Source organism: Pleurodeles waltl, chromosome 2_1 (assembly GCF_031143425.1).
Source record: "Pleurodeles waltl isolate 20211129_DDA chromosome 2_1, aPleWal1.hap1.20221129, whole genome shotgun sequence".
In the NCBI taxonomy this organism is placed as follows: Eukaryota; Metazoa; Chordata; class Amphibia; order Caudata; family Salamandridae; genus Pleurodeles; species Pleurodeles waltl.
In genome coordinates, this window is record NC_090438.1 from 515,597,901 (window position 1) to 515,625,879 (window position 27,979).

General features: G+C 42.1%; 1 protein-coding gene across 1 annotated transcript in view; it reads left to right on the plus strand.

Moving 5' to 3' along the window:
• The window catches only part of RBMX2 (RNA binding motif protein X-linked 2), a 107,606-nt gene extending 81,008 nt beyond the window's left edge, over nucleotides 1-26,598 (plus strand). The window contains exons 5-6 of the mRNA XM_069214085.1: nucleotides 9,324-9,501; nucleotides 24,094-26,598. Of these exons, the coding sequence (XP_069070186.1) occupies nucleotides 9,324-9,501; nucleotides 24,094-24,764 (849 nt within the window). The 3' untranslated portion in view covers nucleotides 24,765-26,598. The remainder of the gene's footprint in view (nucleotides 1-9,323; nucleotides 9,502-24,093) is intronic.
• The last annotated feature ends 1,381 nt before the right edge of the window (nucleotides 26,599-27,979 follow it).

Genomic DNA, 27,979 nt, shown 5'->3' on the forward strand with positions numbered 1-27,979 from the left:
ATTCCTTGTGGATATTTTGCATTGTAAAATCTTTAAAATGTTTAACTTATCTTTAAGTTAATATAAGTCCCCTTTTTGCAAATTCTTTCAAATTTAGACCTGCCTCCAAAACATATTTAGTGTTTACCCACAATGTTGTCTATGCTCTGTTGATAAATCCATAAAAATCTCTCTTACAAAGTGTGCTGTTTTCTGATGTGCTGCAGGCAGAAAGCACCTTCATAAAACATTTCTGCAGTCTCTTTCAAAATCTGATTTGTGTAAACTTTGGCTTTTGGCTTGCTACATTAAGAAAGGTATTTGGTTCTGCACTCATAATAAGTTGATTAACCTTAACTTGTCAATTCCATTTTAATTTTGAATTATCTTTGTTGGATTTCATGCAGCACTTTACTTATAAAGATCAATCAAAGCCATACAATTACATGTAGAATAACTGAGAGAGGGGGAAGAAAGCATCTCTATGATTGTAATACTCACATATGTGAAGGCAATCAATATGTGGTCTTGAACTACAGACTCAAACCATCCCAAATTTCTTTTGCAAATGTCACTGATAAAACATTTCTTCCACAGAGAATCAAAGGTGATACTCTAGTGATGTTTAACCAAAATTATTCTGCTTACAACTTCATCATATGTCTGTACTCGTTTTTGTACTTTATATAACACTGCAGTAGAGAAAGCTATGTTACTGCGTAGCATAAGTCTGTTGTTAATATGAATTGTTTCATTTCATTATGACAGATATATTTGACCCTTACTACCATCATTTTCCATTTGTTTTGAAGAATGTATGTCACTTATTCTTACTGGGCATCTCTCCAGTTTTTATTCAAGTGAGAGGCTCACAGATAAATCATTACTCTTATATGCCACTCTCCCAAATCAGCATAGAAATAAAAATACTCACAAATCTATTACACCCCTATATAAGGGGACTGGTATCTTTAGAGCTCCAGACCGTCATCCCTAACTGATCAACTTCTTACAATCTAAGGACTACTTCTTTCTAATACGTCAAGTAGATCCAGATCTTCCAAATGTGGCTATACTATTAGATTCTCACAAAGTATTTAACTTACTTCATTAGCAGTTTCAGTGCATGTATGGAATATGTTTTATTGGCATAGACTGCAGGAAAGGTGACCCATTAGTAACATAATTCAGTTTTATAAACTTTGTGAGCCTCAGCCACGAAGGTAACATCTCCACCTCCTGTTAGGTAGCCCATGTATTGTTTAGTGTGCCGTAACAGCAGGTCTTCAGTTAGCAGGAATATTAATAATGTTCTCCATTTTAAAAATAGAATTCAGAGAGGGAACATACTGTAATGGGGTATCCTTTGAAATGTTCAAGCTTGAACAACCTATAGACATATATAGGTGCTTCCTATAATGCTGAGGAGGATTTAATCCTTAACACCATGGACGTCTTCATTTTTTAAGGTGAATAGGGGTCCTTAGGCACGCATAAGAACTACTTAGGAGACCTGTTAAATAAGTACCTGACCTATGAATGTTGGTGGCGCCTTGTTATTAGGTTTCCACTAAAAGGTAGGATTGCGTATCAGGGTGGTAGAACTTCAGGACGAAAGGGCTGAGTCCACCTACGCCATCAGTAGCTGCTGACCCAATTACAAGCTAGCTCACAGTGCCTCACCTGAACCCTTCTAAGGAAGTCATGGAAACAGATCTTACCCCTTTTGTTGTTTCACTTATGCATGCCCAGGGTAAACACAAGAAAGATATGAATAAAGGTTTTCAAACATTTATTGAGATAATTGTATTGCATATAGAGAAGAAGCTGCGATTATTAGGCAGATAAAACAAAGCATTGTAATCAGCGTTATTAACATGGTAAAAAGAATAAACAGTCCAACCATGGTGAACTCAGACCTATATCATCCTACCTAGCGAAATCTACATTCTGAGACAGAAGCGGCTGTACCCTCTACCCAATCTAAAAGGATAACGTAAGACCCTCATTCCTGGGAAGCTGAGCCCAGGTGCCAAGTTAGAATGGAGTTGGCAATCCTTCTCTCCCAGATTAAAGATCAGTGTCAGCAGAGCTGCATGTCGAAAACAGCATTTGTTCCAGAACAGTAGTGGCCGGAGTGCTCCTCTGAGACCCCTGAGGCAGTGCATAGTTTATATAAACAAAATCACCCTGAGTTAGAGGCACAGCTTTGATATTTCTAGATGGTAGAAGCAGTTTCCAAACGGGCAAGGACTAGGATATCTTGTTCTGTGTTTCTAGACTTGAACACACTGTACAGATTATATGTCCAGGAAAGCTAACTAAAAACAAGCAGCATGTACATTGTATTCTTGGAATAATATTGTGCAAGTATTAAGTATATAAAATGTAATTGCTAAAAGTGATGTCAGCTAAAATGTGTAAAATATAGAATATAAAACTAAGTTAAAATGGGTAACCAACGTGGGCCCAAGAAGGCCTCACGACAATAGTACTAAAAAGAATGGGGCTAGGTGCAGGTATAATTGGTTGGATAGACTTGCTGTATACATTTCCAGAAGCCCACATTAGATTAATTGGCCACTTGACCCCTACGATAAACATTAGCATGGGCACCAGATGGATACCGGTTGACTGCACCATACTTTTTGAAATTACAACCCAACCCCCTCATTAACACTGTTAAAGAGAGATATGCTCCGAGTGGCTTGTGGATCTCCGGAAAACACTATGTTATATCTCTCTGTGAAGATAACATTGTGCTATATATAAAACACCCTAATTAAAATATCTCCTCAATTATTAGAGAATTTCTTTGCTTTGGTAAATTTTCAGGACTCCGGGCAACTTGAGACACATCTTTAGGACTCCCAGTAACAAACAGTATCTTCAAACCTTATTTCAACTTTCCCATTCTGTGGTGCGAAAGAAACTGTGATGCTTTGGCATCAAAATTCCTAGAGACCCAGTAAAGGTGAGCAAGGAAATTTACAGTACCATCATAATCAAAATGCAGGATAAAGTAGCCAGAAGGCAGTCTCTCCAAATATCAGCAGCCAGGAGAATACATTATATTCCCACTCAAATGTTATGTTTATTTTCTAATATACCAAACTCACTGACAACAATGTTCTTTAAAACTGTTTGAACGTTGTTTAGAGGTAAGCATGGTGTTGCCTTCTCCATAAAATGCCATCATATTGCAGGTTTCTACTCGACACCCAGCGCAATGCAGCACAGTAACAAACACAATCTATGCCTGGCATGAATTGGAGCAAATGACAGGATTGGGCAAACTGTATTTGCTTAACAATTATGTGCCAATGACTACCCTAGATCCGGAGGCTACACACACTTTTCGGCTTACAGGGATAAGAAGAATGGGAGACCTCTATATAGATAGGATAATTTCAACACTCAAACAGTTCGAATAAATGGGGGAAATTCACCATAGACTTTATTTGTTTTTTTCGATTGAGGCATTCTGTCTAGGCCTGCTATCCTGATTTTCCCCAATGAACCACTCCCACTTATTGCACTAGGGGATGTTAATACTACCAGAGCTACACAAGACCCCATAACCAGAGTCTATAAGCCAAATGGGAACCGGATACTGGAAAAAAATGTAAATCACCTGATATGGCATTTCTGTTACGCACAAACGGGAGAGGTTTCACTCAGTAGTAGACAAGGGCTAATAGATTATACATGTCTGCACTGGATATATTACACTTAAGCTAGTTTGCATTCAATGGGCTAAGATGCTAAGCCCTCCTGCATTAGGTACAAACACCTCATTGTATTTCCCCAAGAACCATCCTATACCTTAATGCAAACTTTATATATCTGGCATGGACCTCCCCAAAAGTCGTCTGGTCACTAATATTTGAGACTCTTACCAAAATGATTACTCATCTAATCGATACTTCGCCTTTCATAGCATTAGTGGGATATGTCAAAGAGGTACCTAAAACATTGAGGCGATTCAAGCTTTTGACCAGCTTATTGGCTAAATAAAGAGTAACTTAGATGGGAAAGCAGCCCTCCACCTGCTATTTCAGATTGGCTAAAGAATTTAATCTTTGGTAGTAATACTGCTGAAACACATGCTGAAACTCTTCCATTCCTATGTGGTGTATACGGAATCTCCTTCGACAGAGTCTATCGTTTGACACAGCTAGTGGAAATGATGAAGATCCAGCTAAAGGGAAGTAACCTATTAGTCCCTCACATTCTGTGTGTTATATGTATGAGAGAGATGCCATTCATTTACCTCACGCTGTGTGTATCATAGCCTGTATGTTGACATAGCCTTTCAAAGAGTCTGAATGCTGATAGTATTCAGACTTGAGTTTATAATATCGATACATATGACTTCTGTATCATTAAGGCTAGTCGGCACATTATGCCTCAGTCATATTTTGTTGGAAACGCCAGATTGTAAACGCATGGAAAGTATTGCCTGTTCTGTAACGTAGCCCCATGGCTGCTGGTTGAATGATCTAAGACATTGTCTGTTAAAATAAATGAAAAGAAAAACATTTTCAATACAAAAACAGAACTTTGAGTGTTAGCAACTGTAGATATTTCAGAATTTGTTATGACATCTTCCGCTCATGACAAGTTGAGCTGAAAAGCTCTCCAAGACAGTTGAGAGAGTTAAAATAGTAAAGTTTAGTGATCATGAAGAACTGCATAAAGCATCTGATGTCTTGAGTCAGAGAGTAGGTGCTTTGTTTTGATATTTTAAGGTACGTTATCCTACATCTGTTGATTGACATTTTAAGTAGCAGAAAGACAAAAAAAGCCATTGTTATATGATGCTGAGAATGAATATACAATTATTGTCATAAAACTAATGTTTACTTGCATCCTTTTAATTTAATTGACAAGTTATTTTCCATCTTCCCCACCTCCATCGTTTCTTACTCCCTAGACTAAATATTAACTGAGATAAAACAACCTTAATGTTATAAATGCAGAATAATCAGTGTGACCAAGTGGATATCGGCACAATCTGTTTAACTTCTCCTGTGCGTGTATAAATATGTATTCATGGCTTTATCCTCCTTCATAATAATGATTGGGTGATCAATACGAAGCCTTTAAACCTCTGCGGACATGTCCACACCTAACTTACACAGCCATTTGGGTGCTGCCAAACGATGGTAAACAATCAATATTTGTGTTATTTAACCCCTTCAGTGTGCAGGACGGAACGGTTCCGTCATGCAGACCGGCACTCGTGTTGAGGATGGAACCATTCTGTTCTCATCACACGAGCACCACATCCCTATGCTGTTCACAGGAGAGGGATTTGTTTTTTCTAAAAACAGTCTTGGGAGCTGCTCCAGCCCCAGAGGCTGTTTTTTGGTTTTTAGTGAAATGACGAACAGTTCGCACAGCGCAGTGATGTAATTTTACTGAAAAAGTGAAATGAACCAATCGGCTCATTTCACTTTCACTGCCTAGGGTACTATCTCAGCCACCTAAACACCTAGGCAGACAGGAGATGTATAATTGAAAAGGGGAGAATCTCCCCTTTCCAGTGGCACCCTTCCCTAGTAGATCCCTGCTTGGGGATCACCGCAGGAGGGCAGTAATCCACCCACTAGGGACCAGGGAAGGAGGAGCGGCCCTTTGGGCAAGTTGGACAAGGACTTTTGTTGCCCCCAAGATTTCATGACCCATTCAGCCTTCCAGGCTCTCCCCTCCCCGTGTGGGCATGCTAATGCCCCTCCCAACACAAATTGGTGCAGTCTTTCTCCTACCAACCTCTGGGGGGCTGATGGGGGTTATTACCCCTTAACTGCCCCCTCCCCCCTAAGGGGAGGAGTGGGGGGGGCAAAAAGCCCTCTAGACACCAGGGATTTGTTTTTCTGTTTTATAAAAGAGGAGTAGGGGGCAGCCCACAATGGGCATGCCAGTGCCCCCACTGCCCTACCAGACACAAATGGGATCATTCTTTCTGCCCCCTGAGGGGGGGTTAGAAAGCCCAGTGGATGCCATGGCTTGAATTTTTCTTTGTATTGGTAGGGGGCTGCCCATCTTGGTCATGGCCAGGGAAACAATCTTTCTTCCCCTGCCCGCTCCCCCACCCCCTGGGGAGGGGGTGGGACAGAAAGCCCACTAGGTACCAGGGATTACTTTTTTTTATTATTTTAGGGATGGGGGCTACCCGGCAAGGCCATGCCCCCACCACCCAAAAATGGGAAAGCAGTCTTTCAGCTTCCCTGCAGACTAAAGCATTTCACCCAATGGCAAGCAAGAAGATATTTGATTTTGTTGGGTGTTGTTTCTGTAAATTGTGCCAGGAGAGTTTTGCGAACTCCCAGTATCATCCCACTTGCAATGGTGAACAGCTACACTTTTTGTGCTTAAGCAAGCTGCCACCCGGAAAAAACAACCACACCAAGACAGTTCTGAAAACTAGACATCTGAAGGAGTCCACGTTGGTGTTCTTCACATCCATCCTACACCATTTTCTTACCCACAATACTCTGCAAACCTCAAATGTTGGCTAAAAACATACATTTTCCCTCATACTTCTGTTGTAAAAAATTGTGGAATTTGCAGGAATCAACCCAGCATTGTCCCACTTCTGATAAAAATGCTGTTCCACTTGTGTGGTTGGGCCTAGTGCCAGCAATAGGAAAGAATCCATTGATGTCAATAGAAGTCCCCACTCAAGGACTCCCAATGTCCTTGGTTTGATAAGTTCCTGTCACTGGCACTAGGCCCAGCCACACAAGTGGTGCAGCATTTTTATTGGCACAAATGGGTCAATGCTGGTAGGAATTTTGTGGATTCCTGTGGATTCTAAAAGTTTACATCACAGAAACGTAAGGAAAATGCGTGATTTCATTCAAAGTTTGAACTCTGCAGGGCATTGTGGGTAAAAAAAGCTAATGGGATCCTTGCAAGTTACCATTTCCTGGATTTCCCTAGCTGTGTAGTTTTCAAAAATGTACAGGTTTGCGAGGTTTCCCTAGGTGCTGGCTGAGCTAGAGCCTAAAAACTACAACTACCTACTTTACAAAAAAAAAGGGGGGGTCAATTTTGCATGGAAAAAATTGGTGTATCCATGTTGTGTTTTGGGCTGTTTCCTGTTGCGCGCACCAGGCCTTCCTACATAAGTGAGTTACCATTTTCATCAGAAGACGTAGGTGAAAGCTAGGTGGAAGGAAGTTTGTGGCTCTGTGGAGAACTTTCCATCACAGAAATATGAGGAAAGTGTGTTTTTATAGTCAAAGTTTAAGGTTTGCAAGGATTCAGGGTAAAGCAGCTTGTTGAGAGCCACACAACCCGCCCCATCCTTGATTCCCCTAGTTGTCTAGTTAAAAAAAATATACAGGTTTGCTAGGTTTTCCTAGGTGTAAGCTGAGGTACGGCCCAAAAACCACAGCTAACCACTTTGCAAAAAAAACAGGTCAGTTTTGTATAGAAATATTTGATGTGTCCATGTTGGGTTTTGGGCTGTTTCCTCTCGCGGGCACCAGGCCTACCCACACAGGTGATGTACCATTTTTATTGGGAGACTTAGGGGAACACAGAATAGTTGAACAAGTGTTATTACCAATTGTATTTCTCTGCATTTGCACCTTCCAAATGTAAGACAATGTGTAAAAAAGGTAATTTTGAGAAATAATCTCTAAGTCACATGCTAGCATGGGTACCCACAAATTCAGAGCTGTGCAAATAACCGCTGCTTCTAAACTCCATATCTAGTGCCCATTTCAGAAATACATTGGTTTCCTTGAAATCTACTGTTCACTATTTATATTTTAACGTATGAATTGCTGTATACCCGGTACACAATGAAAACCCATTACAAGGTGCAGCTCAGTTATTGGCTCTGGGTACCTCGGGTTCTCAGTGAACCTACAAGCCCTATATATCCCTGCAACCAGAAGGGTCCAGCAGACATAATGGTATACTGCTTTGCATAAATCTGCCATAGTTAGAAAAAGTTACAGATGAAAACGTACACACACATGGCGGATATTTTTTTATCAATTTCAATATTTTTTTATTTTAACTGTTATTGTTACTTTCTGTAAGAAAACCTTGAAAGATCTACACAAATTACCCCTTGTTGAATTCAGAATTGTGTTTACTCTTTAGAAATGTATAGCTTTCCAGGATCCACCATTGGTTTCACACCCTTTTCTACCACAAACTGGAAGGAGGCTGAAAGCACAAATTATAGGAAAAATGGACAATGTCCCAGTAGAATGCCAAAACTGTTTGGAAAATGTTTTTTTTAATTCAATTCTGCCTGTTCCAGAGAGCTGGGAAGGTGAGTATTGTAGCACTGCAAATCCTTTGTTGATTCCATTTGCAGGGGGAAAAAACAGACACTTTCTACTGCAGCACTTTTTCCCATTTTTTCCCCCCAAAACTCAAAATATAGCGATATTTTTCCAGATTTCTCCATCCCCTAGGGGAATCCACAAACCCTGGGTACCTTTAGAATCCCCAGGATGTTGGAAAAAAGGACACCAATTTGGCATGGATTGCTTATGTGGGCATAACGTCATGGGGGCCTAAGAGTGGACGACCCCAGATAGCCAAAAAAAGTCTTAGCATGGGGGGGGAGACCTAGCAGAGAAGGGCTTAAGGAATAAGTTAACTGTTCCTTTGTTTGGCAAAGTCTGTGCAGACATCATTCGCTGGATCTTTCTCGTTTCAGTTGGGTGGCTATATTTGATTTTTGTGCGCTTACAAGACATGACAGCTCTTTTCTTGTTGAATGTTTTCTATTTTCATTCTCCCAGCAAAGCAAGCCTTTGGTTATGAATCATAGAGAATACCAGATCAATAAACTTGGTTAGTGTGTAGAGGCATAGCACACAGCTTGCCTGAAGATTGTACATCCACTTCGACCGTGCCTCACTGGTTATTACCTGAGTTTATGGACTGATTATGGGGATGGCCGATGGGGCTATGGCTGTTAATCACAATATAGACGTTATAGGATTAGCCTTCTGCTTTCTGGTGTAACAACATCAAATGCTACTTCCATTCTGCAATACCCTGACAAAACAACATTTTTCAGAAATTACATGTACTGAGAATTAGAACCAGTAGATTAGACTATTGGTTTATTTTAAATGTGAACACAATATGCAGTATTAGTTAAGTGACTTTTTAATAAAATGTATACATTTGTGTTTCTGTTACTTAAGAATTGGACCACTTGTATAGATTACAAGAAGAGCTACATTTGGTTTTGTAAAACAAAGTCATTGTTGCAAATGCCATTGATTAAAGTCTACCAGAGTTACAGTCTGCCTATTTATATTTTTTACTTTGTCTAATATTCTCAACATCTCTTCTGACAGATAAAAGGAAGGACAATTCGTGTGGATCATGTGGCAAATTATCGGCCCCCAAAGGACACAGATGACATTGATGATGTGACAAAGACATTGAGAGAGCAGGGTTGCGGGGTAAAAACTCCACCACCCTTCTCTTCTGAATCTTCATCTGAGGATGAGGCCCCAGCGAAGAAACATAAAGGTTAGTGTGAAAGTCTTTGCTCGTTCACACTAAGACCTGTTGATGGTGCTTCTCAGCGGTCACTGATGGTTTAATTGCAGTTGCTAACTTACAATTTTTGGGTAACTGACCTTTGATAAAGTGACACAAGAGTACAGCACGTTTTTCAGTGTCACCTTCTGTCCTGCACCACCTCCAGATCCGTACTTAGCTTAATAACCTGTACAGAGCAGTCAAACTATGAAACCAACTTGCCAGATTTACAGCTGTCTAATCAACTATAGAATGAACCTGATTGCAGATTTATGTTGACACTGCTGTGGTAACAAAAGTAATTAGAAATGTTTGACTGCTCTGTAATAGATTATAGTTTTTTTTTTACATAAATATTAACTGTTGATTAATACAAACCATGGTATTCTGGTGCCAAAATACTAGCAATGATTGACAAAGATAATAGATTTGACTGTAAGACAATGAGCACATATACATGCAAATTGATACACAACGTCTATGTACACGATAACTTAGATGATACAGAAATGCATATTTCCAGGCGGAGCAACATAGCTAAGGAGATTCAAGCCAATTCACAAACCAACAAAGTGACAGGCACCCATGAAGATAGACACCCTGACGTAGACACACACAGAAGAGAATTTCATTATTTTGGTTGACTATATGTTTTATGCTGTCTAAGACTTAATAAAAGTTGCTGGATACGAAATGAGCGTGGAAAGGGGAAAGCAAGAGAGAACAAGACATGAAGAGGTCTTGTGAATGGAATGACCGTCTCCAAAATGGAGCTGTAGTCAGTATCCCATTTCTGCTTTGGTAAGTAGTTGAGGAAGAAGAACATGAAATTAGGCTGAAGGAGGTGGCAATATGGAATAGGGGGTCTACATCAGGGTAGGTCGTACAGAGTGATGAACTTAGCCTGACAGAGAGCTAAAAATGGTAGTGTTGGAGAAATGCCAAAGCAACCCAGGAAGAGCCTGATGTCCAAGTTCATCTATCCACGTACAGTCATCAAACATACGTGTGTAAATCCATTCCTACTTAGCACTTAATCGAGCTCGTAAGCAGGCCCGCACAGAAGAGCTAGGCACAAAAGTACATGAAATTGGAAGATTTAATCTTCACTCGATATGTAGACCCTCTGCCGACGAAATGAAAATGACATCGAGTAAAGATTGGTGTGGGTAGCCAATATACCCTAGGCTTCCCTTTGGAGAAATCACTTCTGCTGGGTGATAAATAACGTAAGTTTTTGTGATCTATTCTTGTCCATACCATCGATTTCATCTGTGCTATTATCAGTCATACACATGTAGCACTGGAAAGCAGGATCCTCACTTCATTTATACTAACTTATAATAGGCGTAGGCTTACCAGATCGCTCTGTCTGCATGGCAGGGTATATCCAAACATGGACTTTCCCTTTAAAACCATAGTTATGCAATTCATTAGTTAATTGAAGAAAATAAACACAACTCCCGTGATGCGCTGATTTGTTAAATGAAAGCCTTTGACCAAACTATGGTGCCCAGCAAACATGGAACAAGCTAACTAAAAATATACTTATTTATCTATTGCTGAATCCAAATTAAATACGTCTTGGCATTTCACAAGAAAATTATATCAATTTACTTGATTTGCTTCGGTGTGATACGCCTTTGGTGTTTGATGCCTTTTTTGTGTTGCTGTTTTCACATGGGTTATATGTTTTTGCCTTTTAAAACCAGTACTTCACATATTTGTAATTCTTTTACCATGGCCCGCTCCTTGCGTCTGTTTCTTTTACATGCCCCGGAGCCCAGTATATGATCAGTCAACCATGCATAATCACACGTTGTTATTCCAGTGCCATCAGGCAATCAATAAAAATAATTGATCATTAGTACGTAAGGAATGGAGATTCATTCCATAATCCATGATGCTTGCATTTTTCTCCTCTCTCTCTCTCTCCACCTCCCTCTCTCTCAGCCAGTGTTATATGCGGTATTTTGCTAGAAATGGCCTAGCAGCATTAATTCAAATTTAAAAAAGCATTGGCAAAGCCAGTAGGGCACACCTTCTTAACCTCTTGGCTATGTCAGTACTTTTTACCAGTGCTGTACTGCACTGGCAAAAATCAAAATACTTTTTGCCAGTGCTATGCAGCATCGGCAAAAAGAGGTGCGATGATGATCCACTGTTGCTGGCTATGTAATTTTCTAGAAACCCGCCTGCATTATGGCATTTGGACACAGACGAGTCACCACAGATGCATGCGTGTACAGAATAACGCAGGTGCCATTTTCTTTTTTTTTATATTTATTGATCTAACATAGAGGATGCCTCTCAGATTGGTTAAAGCAATGCAATGTAATGTGTGTGAAAGTACAGTTCAGCTAGCAGAGCACTCAGCAGCACATTGCATCACTCAGGATCTCCAAACCATTAAAATAATAAATAAAAACATTAAATGACTGACAGGGGCTGGGGGAGCAATGGAAGAGCGGGTTTGGGGTAAGCAAAGTGGAGTGGGAGCAACAGAGATGCACAAAAGTGCTTACTTGGACCGGGCATCAAATTGTTGTTGCTGGGCCCTCTGGAAAAAAAGTAATGTGTTTTAAGGACCGCAAGGATAGGGCAGCAGAGGAAGAGTGGGCGAAAGGAAATCAGTTGGGGGGTGGTGGCAGATGGTGGGGGGGGCGGGTGAGGGTATGCAGCAAATGAGAAAAAAAACACTTGCACTCTCATGGAGTGAATAACAAAAAAGTAGTTCCCTAAGTGTGAGCAGTGGAAGGATACAGGTCAGCCAGTAAAAAGTATGGTAAAGAAGTTATGCCCCAGGGGCCAGGCAAACACAAAAAGAGAAATGTAAGCCATCGAAAAAGAAGCAAGCAAATGAGAGGGACAGAATAAAGTCAACTAGTGTTAAGCTATTGGCTAAGCCCACTGAATGCTTTTGGAATGGTCAACAAGAAGCTCTTGCCTACAAAGAGCTGAAATCTGTCTGGTGCGTGAGATCTGAAAACTACAGTCCAGATGTAAATCAATGAGGATACATTCATCATCAAAAAGTTTGGATGTACAATTTAGTTATGTGGCTGTAATAAAGAAACACCAGGGATACAGCTTAAGGAACATAATAGTGACATCCTGATCAGAGGAACTGTTCCAAGGAATGTAAATCCTGTCAGAGCATTTGGTAGAACTGCCCCTCGTAAATACGGCTTGTAGTCTTCCTGTGTGGTTGCTTTTCTGCTAGTATATGCAACAGTTAACTATGGTACATAGATGAACAAATATCTTCAGGACCAATGAACCCCATGATTTCCAATACTTTTTTTAATTTAAGCAAAATGTGAATATAATTGTTTTCTAAGACCTAGTGATGCGTTCTTACTAGACAGACCTGGTGGCTAGTAAAGTGCTTCTGTAATCAGTGGGCATCATACTCCTGCAAGCAGTTCACAGGTATTGAAGTGCCACCGCAGTTTAGTAACTAGGACAAACACTGTCCTTCAAATTAACCATGCAATGTTGATTAATGGGCTGGCACTTTGGGTTAGCTTTCCTTGAAAGCCTATTGGTACGGGCTGAGGAACTTGATGGAGGAGGATTGGCGATGCCGCCTTTGTGCTAAGGGTGAAGAGTCACTGAACCATGTGCTATAAATCTGTGAGTAGCTGATCCCACCAAGGAAATTTTGTCTTCGACCATCTTTGGCGTATTGTAAATGTTTGGACTTTCCAAGGAGCTTTAGAGATTTGTTTGTGAGGGGAATAGGCACAAGTGGCAGCTCACTTTGTGAAATTTATTAAGCTGCAGTAGCCCTGCTGGCCACTTTGACAACCACGGTGGGGCTACTCATGGGTAGAGCCCTTACAAATGAAGAGTAAATCGCCCCCCCCCCCCCACACCCACACCCAAACTGGAAGAGAACAGCCTTTGGGCTGCGTGTAATGGGCAATTTTTAGAGGTTGAGGGGGTCTGCCTACTTATTTATGTCTCCATCTTTCAATGTCAGGTCTTAATGTTCAAATTGTTTTTTTTATTTCTGTTTTTATTAAATTATCTATTTATGCCTTTGTTTTTTTATTCTTACTACAGTGGCTTCTGCCAACACATAAGGCTCATTTTTGATTGTAATGATTTTAAGGAATCGTGCAGTAAATAAATCTGAATCTGCTAAACTGGACTTTGGGTTTGGTTTTTTTAAACTAATTGTTTTTATGTAATCATAATAACTTACTAGCACAAAACTCTAAAGTTAGTATTCAAGCATTTAAAATGCATGTAATGTACAATGAAGAAAACCATTACCCATATCATAATCTCCAACCGGGAATAAGCATAAAGTTTAGATCTCAATTTGTGCTAAGGAGGGAAGGAGAAGTTTCAAAAGGCCAAGAACATGATCATCAATGAAAACAACAATCCTCCCACCGACACGCTGACACCCATCCAAACCAATCCAGAAGAAAGATATGACATCCCCCAGGTGTCAAAATGTATGAGTCCCATGGGCTCAGCACTCTTCTGTGTCCTTGAATCCAGTAAGGACTCAGATATGAACAGGGATCAACTTTTCGAATTTGCCAGTATTTTGGCCAGAATCTTGACACTTATATTCAATAGCAAGAATGGGCAGTAATTTGAACATTGTTCCTAGATTTGAGCAGCAGTATGATAATAGCTCTGTTGAATTCAGGGTGCAGTCATCCATTGGCTTTCACATCTTTAAACACCCAAAAAACACCTGGGCAACTTTATAAAAATTACTGAGATACCCGTCTGCACTTGGATATTTCTCAGCAGACAAACTTTTGTTGGCTAGTTGAGTTTCCTCATCTGTGATACCAGACTCCAAGGCATTCTTTGTATCAGCGGGCATCTAATTTCCACATCGCCAGTGTTCGTGTGAGCAGAGTCATAGAGGTGTGCAAAGTATTGTGCAAATTCTCTAGTGATACCCTCGGATGAGTGAGTAACGTGGCATTCACACCACTAATTGTGGGTATGTCATAGGAAGCTGCCTCTGACGCAGTTGCAGTTTCAGTATTTGCCCTGCCTTCGCCCCATGTTTGAAATGCCTCCATCTTATCTTTGTTAGTGTATACTCTACTTATTTTGTGAAAAAGGCATTAACATCATATTTTGAACTGAGCAGTTCCATCAGGAGGGGCGCGGATGGAGTAGAATTATACCTAGTTTTGAATTTCTTCACCCATGCTTCCAGAGCCACTTTCTTATCTTTACTTTGCTTGCTCTGAATAGCAGAATCCCTCATCATTTCCCCATGTATCGCCACCTTCCCTGCTTCTTATAAAACTTGTACCAAGTCCACTTACCCTTCATTGCCAGACAAAAGTCTCCTTAAGTACAGTTACAAACATAACTTCTCTTCAGGTTCCCTGTACTTGCAAAAATTCATTTTCCACACTTTTGTGAAATAACTAAGAGACCCAAAGCCAGTGCAGTAAGTATCGGGGAGTGATCAAAGGCACCACCCTGCAAAATGGCACATAAGAGGACATCAAGGCAAAATGCAGTGGTACACTAGAAGGAAATCTATGCATGTGCAAATACTTCAGATAGAAGAGATGAAAAAGTGTAGCCCCTCTCTTGGGGTGCCTGTTTCTCCATATGTCTGCCATGGCCCAGCATCCATTCCATAGAACGCCGCTATCCCTGCATTACTAAAATCAGGTCTTCTATACCTCTCCAGCCCGAAATCTACTGTGATATTCTGATGTCCCCAATCACCAACTTGTATTTACCAAAGTGGGTGAGTACTCTCTACAGGCAAGCCAATAACTCCACTACGCGACCATTTGGTACATATACAGATCCCACAACCAGCATCATCCATGATTTTGGCAAAACAAACAATCCAACGGTCTCCGAGTTCCTAGGAGTATTTAAGGGGAGGAATTAATGAAAGTAGATAGCAAGCTTACCCTTGCTAGGTGGTGTTGTGCCTAGGTCAGGAGTGAGTGTTGTAGATGTGTTATTAGCAAAAAACTACATTTCCCTTCAAGTCTTTTCTCATATTGCCAGATTTTACAATGGTGAGATGAGTTTCTTGTTGCAGTGCAATTTTTGTGTTCCAGGGCTAAATATGCAACTGTCTTTTTACGTTTTATTTAATGTTAGGCCATTCGCATTAAGGTACAAAGCCACCAGGTGTTTGTGCCACTGATTGGGGAAGGATTAGGTCAGCTGAAATGAGTGTTAGACCGCAGAAAGGTCCCTACAGCACTGCAAAGCAGAACATCCCAAAAAGGTGTAAGGAGTGAGAACCTCAGGAAAGTACTGTACCTAGTCAGACAGTCCTCATCAAGGGACATCAGTAAGGCAGATGTATGCATGTCACCAAATGAGGCGGATATAGGAAAGGGGGTCAGTGCTTAATTTGAGACATTGGTTTCTGGTGCTCGGCACCTGCACTTAATTGTCAACCCCAGCACTTATGTTTCTCTAATTTAGAGAAAAACACAGTTGTTTAATAATTCAGTATACATAAAAAAGACTACTGCAAGTCGTTATGGGGGAGGATGCTGACAGTGAAGATGGAGATCCTCCCACGGTTCACCTATGTGCTGAGCATGCTTCCTGTGTTGACCAGCGCCCTTTAAGGTGCTACGGCACATTGAAAAGAGTATCAAGACCTTCATCTGGGGCCAATGAGACCCTGTCTGGCCATTGGGAAACTCATTGCCCATAGGTCCTCTGGGAACCTTGGTCTTCCCTCAGTTGAGCATTTTTGCATGGCCCTGGACCTAGTGCAACTGGTGTATATACTCATTGAGGTCCAGGATTTCCCCGTTGTGGGTCACAATAGAGAATCAACTCATGGATGGTCCGGCAGGGCTGTGCTCCCTATATATACCTGCTGCCGTGCCGGTGAATCCAGTGTTTCAGGCGATGTCCAGAAGTTGAGCACCAGCTCACAAGCTCCTCTCAGTGGACGCTGACCTCCATGATAAGGTGCCCATCTGGTACAGCAAAAGAATACACATGGGGGTGGTATGCATAATTGGGGCCCTTGGTGGGACGAGGGAATCACACCCTGAGCCACCTGATCTCCCGGAACGAACTCGGACCCTTTGCAACGCCCTCCCTCCTAACCATCAGTGGCGCTACACTCAATTGCGCTATTGCCTCACACACAGGCTGGTCCCACAACCCTGGCCTATCCCTTCTTCTCCAGTGCTCAACTTTCTTAACACTTGGGGTCAGTTTAAGGGCTTGTTGTCTGGGCTGCATGGTCTTCTGATTTCCCATCTCTAATCCCAGCCGCAGGTGGCGAGTCTAAAGGCATCCTGGCAAGCTTGTCTTCAGGTGGAGAATGAGGAAGAGGACTGGGTGGAGCTCTTGGAGAACCTTGGCCATGGCACACAGGAGGCCCGGATGACATTTTTCCTTTTCAAGATCCTGCAGAAGTGCACTGGATGCGGCGAGGCACCGATCTGTGGATCTATTGCCTTACCCCTCTTGCTGGAGATGTAGCCACACTCATTGCAACATTGTTCATCTGCTGTATAAATGCCCACACATCTGCTCCTACTGGGCCAAAGTGGGATCCACGCTGAAGGAGTCCTATTGCCGGGCCTGCTGGTCCTACTCCATGACCTGCCGGACTTCCTTCGATTGACTTACCATGCCCATAGATTGCTCACCAACGCCCTGACAAGATTTTGCATCTTGTCCTTAGTGCAGCTGCTGATGCACAAGGAACAGCTCACGGCTGTGTTCAAAACCACCTCTTGTGACAGGATAATCTGTGCCCCTGCTGGATAAGGCCAATGTGTTTCTTCCTATCTGCAGGAGGGCTACAACTGTGTGCTTCTGTGTCTGCCTTGTGGCTCAACCTCTCGATCTGCCATCCCGCAGTTCCTTCTTTCTCTTCCCCTGCAGCCCCCTTTTCACCCCTCCTTTTCCTCCCTTTTCCAGTCCCTCTTTGCGTCCTCCCTTCTCTCCAGCCCTAACCCACACCCTCCTGTGTTTCCCCTCCCCTAGTCCCAGATCCCCCTCACTATGTCACTCCCTTTCTTCTACTCCACCCCACTTCTCCACCCCCTTTGTTTTCTCCACATTGCTATCCATGTAAGATGTACGCCCTTGCTACCCCCTTACCCTCCTGTTCCCATCCTATTCCCACACTATTCCGACCATCTCCTCTGTCAGAACCACTCGCCCACCTAAACCCTCCCGAGCGCCCTCATACAAGTACAATATCCCTATCACCCCTCATAGCCCAAGTGCCCCCGTCACCAAAACAGTTGCGTCAGAGCTGCGCTGTTTGCTCCACAACTGCAGATCTGCAATAAAACACAAACTTGAAATCTCCGATACCATCAACTTGCACAATATTGACATGCTCTTCCTCACAGAGACCTGGTTCAACGATACCTCTCACTCTATGTTTGATCTCCTTGTACCCACAGGCTATTCTATACTTAGAAATTACAGAATTGATAAAGTTGGGGGAGGTGTTGCAGTCATCTTTAGAAACTCCCTTCAACTTAAGGCTCTTCCTAACAGCTCCTTCCACACTTTTGAATGCCTATCTCTTGAGCTTCAATTGCACCACCGCTCACCTCTCAGATTCCATGCTATTTACCACCCGCCTGGTAGCAGCCCTTCTTTTATGGAGGAACTCACGGACTGCATCAGCGACCAATACACGCAAAGTGACAATCAGATCTTCGTGGGTGACTTCAATGTCCACTGGGGCTCGCCTCAAGACACCTATGCGAATTTGCTGGCCACCTTCCTCTCTGCAAACGATCTTATCCAACACTGCACAGAAACAACACACTCTAAAGGCTCAATCCTGGACCTTGTTATTTCTAAAGCAGGCTTGCTGACTATCGCTACCCCTATTCATGTAGACTGGTCGGACCACCTCCTCATCCCATTCTCTCTTCACCTATCACACTCTATAACTCTTGGCCAGCCTAAGAGGGCTACTTCCTGGTTCCGTGACACTAAAAATATTGACCTCAGTACCCTCTGTGATTCTGCTTTGCTATCACTTCCAAGGCTAGACCCGGACCTAGATGTTAACGAACTCACCTCCCAATGCCTCACAGTCCTTGCAGTCGAAATCAATAATGTCGCTCCTCTCCAAAGCAAAAAGAAAAGGCCCACTCCCTCAGCACCTTGGTTCAACAAATCCCTCTATGAAGAAAGGAAGTTCCTAAGAGCCCTTGAGAAACAATGGAGACAAGCGCCCTCCACTGAAAATTTGGCCACGCTTCGTTCAGCAAGATCCAAGTACCACAAGCTCATCTTCCTTGGAAAAGCGTCACACTACAAATCCCTCCTTGACTCAGCCAAAAATAGACCCAAAAAACTATTTGACCTCATCAAGAACCCAAGCAGCTCTCCCCCAACCTCCAAATTGGAAGATTCCACAAAGAAAGCAGCGAAATTCGCTGTATTCTTTGACGAAAAGCTAAAATCACTTGTAGATCAGGTCATTCATCCTACCCCTACAGAGGAGCGCAAATCCTTAACCATTTGGCAAAACTTTGACCCCATCTCTGACGATGCTCTCCTTAAATGCATCCTCGATACAAAGCCCTCTAACCATTCTCTTGACCCCATCCCTAGTGCCATTGCCATTGACTTCTATACTAACTCTCTTTCCTATTGGACCACTTTGGTCAACCTCTCCCTCAGTCAAGGCTCCCTTCCTGTTTCCTTCAAAACTGGGCAGGTCACCCCTCTGCTTAAAAAGCCCACCGCTGATGCGAACAACCTCAACAACTACCGTCCCATCACTAACCTACCCTTTCTTGCGAAAATCACAGAAAAATGTGTAGCGAAACAACTTTCTCGCCATATCAAGGAAAATAATCTTCTTGACAATTTCCAGTCCGGCTTCATTCAAAACTGCAGCACTGAAACAGCCCTGCTGCTAGTGATTGATGACGCGCTGCGGATACTCGATTCAGGGGAGTCTTGTCTTCTAATTCTTCTTGACCTTTCTGCAGCCTTTGACACTGTCAATCACAACACTCTCCTTAACACTCTTCAACAGAGAATGGGCATGGAGGGCACTGTGCTCAAATGGTTTGCCTCCTTCCTCTCTGATAGATCCCAAATGATCAAAATAGCGAACAGTCTTTCAGCTCCTTTAGCGGTCAGTCAAGGTGTTCCTCAAGGCTCCATACTTGCACCCACACTGTTAAATCTCTATTTAGAACCGTTGGGAAATCTCCTGAGTAAATCCGGGATCCACTATCATCTATATGCGGATGACACTCAGATTTACCTTAAGGTGGCCTCCAATCACGATCTCTCCTTCCTTAGCTCTACTCTCGACTCCATTCAAAACTGGATTTTAACTCATCAACTGATCCTGAATCCCTCCAAAACAGAATTCCTCCTCCTCTCCTCCTCACTTTCTCATCCCCCAGTGCAATCATGGATGGATCAGATCAATCTAATGAACAATAAGCCCATCATTGTCGAGAGCACAAAATCCCTTGGTGTCATACTCGACAAAAAACTCAATCTACTCTCCCACATCGACTCCATTGCAAAGTCTGCTCGACACCAACTGCGCCTTCTTTGGGGAATTCGTCGCTTCTTCCCGGAGCATGACCTTAAAACCCTGGTCCAATCGCTGGTTCTCTCCAGATTGGACTACTGCAACTCTCTTCTTACTGGCCTTCCCAAATCCCACCTTTCCCCCCTGAAGTCTATTCTCCATTCAGCAGCTCGTTTCATATATGGGGCCAAAAGAAGCGACCACATTACACCCATTTTATCCACCCTCCGTTGGCTTCCCATAGAGGCAAGATACATCTACAAAACTGCATGTATCACCCACAAAGCCTTGCACTCCTCCTCCCCTCGCTACCTGGTGAATAAACTGAAACTCTCTGGGGGCTCCAGACCATCACGTAATGCAGAAAAGTTATTGCTTGAACCTCCCGTTTTCAAGAAGGAAAGATCGATGGCCCTATCCTTTTCAGGCAACGCAGTGAGAATCTGGAACTCACTTCCGCCTCAGCTTCGGACCACCACCTCTTCCCAGGCCTTCAAAACTGACCTCAAAGCTCTCCTCCTTCAAAGACACTTCCAAATTTAATTCAAGCCCTCTATTTTCTGAAGGAAGTCCTTCCATTATAGGAAATTCTGTTCTCCATGCCTATAGAAGTGCCTTCCCAGGGTGTTTTTGTGTTTTGAGTGTCTGCCATTTAGTGCAGTTTTATACCTCTACCTGTATTTTGTACTCTTTTGTATCATGCACACGGCACCTTTCCTTTTACAACGTATCATTTGCTACCTCTTTTATCTTGTTTGCTTTTGATACATGCACAACGGCCACCACTGCCTCATGTAACGTAACTATTGTTTTAGTGTTTTGAGTGTCTACCATTTATTGCTATTTTTTTTTTTTTTCCTCTACTCGTACTTTATTTGCTCTTGTAACCTGCACACGTCACTTTCTCCTTTCGTATTGCCTCATGTAATGTAACGTTTGCGTTTGTATCAGGCTCACTTGTAATTCCTCTCCTCTTGTATCTTTACTTTGCCTATTGTGAAGCGCTCTGACACCTTCGGGTAAAGTCCGCGCTATATAAAAACGCATTAAATAAATAAATAAATAAAATCCTACCCGTCTCATCCCATCCTACCCTCCTTGTGGATTTCTCTTTTTTTTTTGCATTCTACCCTTGCCCACCCTAGTTGTTATCTACCTGTTGTGTTGGTTATAGTTTGAATTATCACACTTGCAGAAAGGAGAGTGATGGTTAGAAGTTGGGTGGGTACTATCATGGAATCGCTGGCAGGGCCAATGTGTGCTGCAAGCTCCAGTGTCCTCCCGACTAGGACCCTGGCACTTATTTTTATTTTATAATTTATTTATTTACAATTTAAGCACTGGATGGGGTACTACAGACTAAAACAACAGTATGACCGTACAACTTTCAGTAGGGCACCAGTTCAACACCTTATCAAGAGGTAACATATATATTCCTACGAGGGTCCAGCACTCTCTTTTTAAATGCCCTGTTTTTTTAGAATATGGGTTACCGAAGAGGTGTGGACCCCTTATGTAAGCCTCAGGATGTCAATTTTAATAATAAAGTGTTGGTAAGCCCATGTTTCAATTGGTTAATTCATGTCTTTATTTTCACAGTTAGAATTATAGTCAGCACATCAAAACAGGTCAGTAGATCCAAAGATAATTTATTATGAAGTACATAGATGACCGGAAGCCAATATAATGTGCATTAATGATGAACAAACACCAACACGTGTTTCGCCCCGTAGTGGTTAATAAACATGGGGCTTTCTCAAGGCGAACAAAATTACGGGATAAATCCCGGGACAAGAGACTGGCAAACTTAGGGCCGGTTTCTTGTCCTGGGATTTATCCTGTAATTTTGTTTGCCTTGGGAAAGCCACAGGTTTATATACCACTAGGGGGCGAAACACGTATTGGTGTTTGCTCATCATTAATGCACCTTATCAAGAGCGAAAGAAGAAGTCGCCCTGGTGAGGAGACAAAATCTATGCTACTTTTTTTTTTTATAGGTGGACTAAACCCCCCCCCCCCCAACTTTGCCACTTCATGGGTCTCCATAAAACATTCAAAATTCTGAACTGTCAAGCTTATAAACCCATCAGTAAACACCAGAATAGGTCAAGGTGGCAGGGTCCTAAACATCACATTACTTATCCATTCAGGGGCATGACTATGAGACAGGTATTGGTTAGAGGGCAGAATAGAAAAATGGCACAAACTAGAGGCTCCGTTGTAATGAGAGTGTCAAATCAACATTGTGAAAATACAGATAAATTCTAAACAAAACACATACAAAGACATAGCTGGAGCACAATCACAGGTACCCCTCACAATGCATAGCAACCAGTGTCTGGTTTTAAGGAGTGACTTTTGTGTGATGGATTCAAGTCTTTCTCGGTCCTCAGTATAGTCCCCTCCCTGCATGGGTCTCCGGCTGATAAAAGACAAATGCTTGATCTGAACCCCCATTGGCCATCAGCAAGCTAGAAATATCCATGACTGAATCATCAAGAAAATCCAAAAACTTCTGCACATCCCTTGGGAGTGAGGAATTATTTTCCATTGCCATTGATTGTGTGAGCAATGTGGCTAGCTCAAGCAATTCATACATGCCATCCCATCTCTGTAGCCTAGCGAGCAGCCCAATATCTTCTTACACTTAAGTTAATTTCTTGTGAGAAGTCTGTAGAAATTATGGAAAAAGGGTCATTGTGTTTCTTTGCCAACAAGATGATTGTTGGTATCGGACAAAGAAGAATATGATTGGCCTCAGTGTGTCATACTTGTAAAGACGCCTCAAGCAGGTCAGCTGCAATTCGAATGGCAGTTAGAAGTCTTGTTGTAGCACCACCAGTATAAATGCTGCCAAAAACTTCATCAAGTTTGACTACTCAAGGTTTTCTAGGATGTTTATACAGTGCATATTGTTCCTCCTGCCCTGTCTTTTGGATACACTGGTTTCCGCTGAGGATTCCAGATGTTTTGCCCCGAGTGTCAGCCGCCCTTCCATGACTTTCAGCTTGGGTTCCACAACTTCTATCGTTCCAGAGTCCAGTCAGCATTTGGATGCAGAAATATCCACTCTAATAGATTTAACTTTTGTAGCTGTTTCCATAATGTTGTGCTTTACTGAATTTCATCAGGGTGTCCATGGCAACTTGAGACATAGCTGACCAGACTTCAAGGCTTAAGCAACTACCTAGACAAATAGCAGTTGCCAGTGAGATTTGAAGGAAGAAATAGATGTAGTTTAAGCGAACATGTTATTTTCAGGGTGGGCATGCAGTTTGTCCTGTGTATCATGGATCGTCGGAATGGTCAGCTGGAGTTCTCTTTGCTGGAGTTGAAATGTCCGCATTCTACCAGCCTTCTCTCCACACTTGTAATGATGCGATTTCAATCACCATTGTGCAACCTTTAACAGTACAATGGATTAAAGTGTTATTTCCCTATTTTTTACCATGTTTTTTTCTGTGCTTTGCCCACTGAGCCAATTTAGGACTATTTCTCCATGTATGTTATACTGTTTGGTGTTTGTGTAGCCAACTTTTGTGTGACCTGTTAGCATTCATTTTGGTGAGCCACTGATTAAGGAAAATTATACAGCCTTTAAAGTTGCATGCCAAATCCGGTGTGAAAAGCCACCAAGAATGTGTCTAAATACCCACAAAGTTACAATGGTGTGTAAGGTCAGATAATTAATCAAATTCTTATTTTTTGAATTATCATTTTAGAGTACTGAACCTAAATTCAACTGTTTTTCAGTCATTAACATACTGCACAATGTCTAAAATTGTGTGAAATCTGCCAAGTCTAGAAGCTTTGCATCTCGTCATTGAGTTCTATTGAGAATGAATAGTACTTGGATGCACACAAGAAAGGAAATAAGTCGACCTATAATTGTGGCTCAAGATTGGTGATATTCATTATCAAGAAATGTTATATTTTCGACATTTTTGTTTTAGATGGATTTTGGTTATGTTGGACAACTTCAAAGAAAGCACCATTTGAGGTGCAACTGCAATCACAGATACGGTTTAGTAATATTTCATATTATCTTTGTGTTATAGATAAAAAGGAAAAGCGTAAGAAGAAGAAAGAAAAAAAGAAACTGAAGCGAGATAAAACTGCCTTCGATGGGCAGAAAACTCTATTGAGAGAGAGAACCTCTCCTCCAGAGGCTAAAATAAAAAAAGAAAAAGAAGATCCAGGATACAGTAAATATGCAGCTTTATGTCGAGAGTCACCCCCACACAGAGAAGAAGCAAAAGGAGGCAAAGATGTTAAGAAACTCTCGGGGGAGTCACAGGAGTTCCGAGGCACCTACAGAGGAAATGAAAGAAGCCACGACAGGGACTCTAGCAGAGAGTACCCGAAAGATGACAGGTTGAAGGACCAGAGAGGTGATAAAAATCGATATGATTACAGGACAGAGAAAAATGAAATGAGTGCTGACACTCACAGGAGGGATGAGAGACAGAGTGAAAAAGGGCGGAGAGATGATAGACAGGATGACCGAAGTAGGAGAGAGGGCAGACAGGAAGACAAAGGCTCAAGACCTGGCAAGTCAAACGAATTGTATAGGGAAAGCTCTAAACGATACGAGAGTCATTATGAGTCACAAACCAATCGTCGAGATGGCCATGGCTCCTATTCAGAGAGTTCTGCATATAGTAACCAACACAGAGAGCGATCTGAGAATAGGGGTTGGGATCGACATAGCAGCAGTAAAGGCCACTGAGTTAGGTAAAACAAAAGATGCTGTCCATAAGGAGCTCATCGGTGTTTCCAAATAGATTAGCTGTTTCCAAGAATGTGGGATACCCGAACCTCTTTCCTAAATATTACGGTCAGAGTGGTAGCGAGCCATGTTCTGCAATAAGATGGTGTATACAGTCGGGAGAGTTGCCTCAGCATGCAGATGTGTTTTGGGTTGGCTCGACAGGAAATGTTTCGATTCTAAACAACATCTATTTTTATTTCTTGTTTCGGTCACTGAAAGTTTGGAAAAAGTTTGTCGCGTTGCAAGAAACTTTAGAGGTCTATTTGCTGTTTCTACAAGGACGACCATTGCGGTTTGATGAAATCATCCCAGTCCAACACCGATGGGCATCTGATGATTGGTTTAAATATGTCCACCTCGAACACTGAAGAATTACTGTTTGGACATATAGCATGCAGACTGAGTTCTTATTTCTAAGGACAAATGTTACCTAATGTTGTGACCAAGGTGTTTGGAAGTGCCAGACCCAACACCCGCTCCCCCAGGCCTACGTAACCGGTTTACTAATATGCCACTGTGATAAAAAGCACCCAGCTTAACTTTGGGCTGTTTGGATATTTCTCTGCCTGCCATGCTTTGTTACACAACCATTCATTCATGACTCTTGAGGATTTCTGTTATTGGAGAGAATCCCTTTGTGTACATAGCTCGTGGAGCACATATGAAGATATAATGTCTTAGAACTCATTGTTTTTGAACTATTTAAAAAAATATGTTTTTATGCGCAGTTCTATGTGTCTTTTCTCAACAGTTAATGCTGATAGAATTTGGCGCTCCTGGGAAAAAATAGAAATTCAGAGCACACTGCATAATCCACATTGAGTTGTTTTATTCCATTGTTGATTCTAGTATTGGCCTAGGTCCCAAAATTACCCATTTGAGGTACCTTTTTGGCACAAGAAACCTGTATGTACTCAGCTACCTAAAGTTTTACAGAATCATACAAATGGTAGCAATCCACTCTAGAAATACACTTAACATGGCACAATCATTTTGCTTTCATTTCACTATACCTGTGTATTTTGCTGCTTGTAGTTGTCTAATGTTATTTGCAAACAAGTGATAACAAAAAGTAAAGAGAACAGCTAGTAGCCTCTCTTGTCAACAACTTTAGCTAGGTGTTATAGATGGATACGTTACTTACCTGTCATCCTAGTTCTCTTCCAGGGGAACACTCATCAAAGTCATAAGCACTAAAGATTCCCGCCACTATGCACAGACCCCGGAGCACATACATATTAACTATGTATTATAAATATATATATGTATAACCTAAAAAAAATCCTTAGAGCCTTGGAAATTTTTATATATATACACACACACACACACACACACACACACACACACACTTCTATGCAACCTATAGTAATAGCTAAACAATGCCAATTTATGTTGAGTTTTTCTTTAACCTCTTCGCTGCCAGGCCTTTTCCCTCCCCCCTCAAGTGCCAGGCGTTTTTTTGGGCTATTTGGGTCTGTTTGTGCTTAGGCATTCAGAACTTTTTGACCACATAAGCTTACCCACGTCAAATTTGCATCCTTTTTTTCCCAATATCCTGGGATTCTAGAGGTACACATAGTTTGTGGGTTCCCCTGGAGGAGACGAAGAAATTAGCCAAAATACAGCAAACATTTATTTTTTGTTTGTTTTTTTAAAGGGGCTGCAGAAGAAGGCTTGTGGTTTTTCCCCATGAAAATGGCATCAAAAAAGGGTTTGTGATGCTAAAATCACCATCTTCCCAGCTTTCAGGAACAGACAGACTTGAATGAGAAAATAAAATTTTTCAACACAATTTTGGCATTTTACTGGGACTTACCCCATTTCTAAAAATGTTTATGCTTTTAGCCTCCTTGCAGTTAGTGACAGAAATGGATGTGAAACCAATGCTGTATCCCAGAAAGCTAAACATTTCTGAAAAGTAGACAAAATTCTGAATTCAGTAGGGGGTCATTTGTGTAGATCCTACAAGGTTTTCCTACAGAAAATAACAGCTGAAATAAAAAATATTGAAATGGAGGTGAAAAAAAGCAATTTTTCGCCACGTTTTACTCTGTAACGTTTTTCCTGCTATGTCATATTTTCAAAAGTAATATACTGTTACGTCTGCTGGACTCTTCTGGTTGCGGGGATGTATAGGGCTTGTAGGTTCATCAAGAACCCTAGGTGCCCAGAGTCAATAATGGAACTGCAACTTGCAGTGGGTTTCATTGTATACTGGGTATACAGCAATTAATTTGATGAAATATAATGAGTGAAAAATGGTATCAAGGAAACCTTTGTATTTCCAAAATGGGCACAAGATAAGATGTTGAGAAACAGAGGTTATCTGCACATTTCTGAATTCCGGGGTGCCCATAATAGCGTGTGAATTACATGGCATTTCTCAAATAGATGTCTTTTTTACACACTGTCTTACATTTGGAAGGAACAAATGTAGAGAAAGACAAGGGGCAATAACAATTGTTCAGCTATTCTGTGTTCCCCCAAGTCTCCCGATAAAAATGGTACCTCACTTGCGTGGGTAGGCCTAATGCCCGCAGCACGAAACGCAACATGGGCACATCACATTTTTACAATGAAATCTGTTGTGTTTTTTGGAAAGTGCCTAGCTGTGGATTCTGGCCTCTAGCTCAGCCGGCACCTAGGGAAACCTACCAAACGTGCATTTTTTAAAACTAGACACCTATGGGAATCCAGGATGAGGTGACTTGTTGGGCTCTCACCATGTTCTGTTACCCAGAATCCTTTGCAAACGTCTACATTTGGCAAACAAATGGAGAACATAGCGGCTGCTAGAGTGGTAACCTGGGTGCAAGGGAGGAGAGGAAGGTGGAGGAGAGGAAGGCGACGGTGTCACAGGTCAGTTCAATGTGGGGGGGGGTCTCAAGCGGCTGGGGTCGTTGTGCGAAGATTCCAAAGGCTCCGTTGCCACGGGCTGGCATCGAGCAGTCCTGGAGCTGCGGAAATCACAGAGACCGACGGCCCAGGTTTCCCTGCGAGGACACCGGGGCAGAGTCAGCACAGGCACGTATGGTGGTGTGTTGGAGAGGAAGGTAGAGGGCAACAAAACTACGGCAGGACCTCACGGAGGAGTAATTAAGACGTGTCCCTCAAGAGGAGAAGGAGAAGCACTTGCTGTGAAGGTAGGAAGGCGTCTTGGTGGGGGTCCAGAG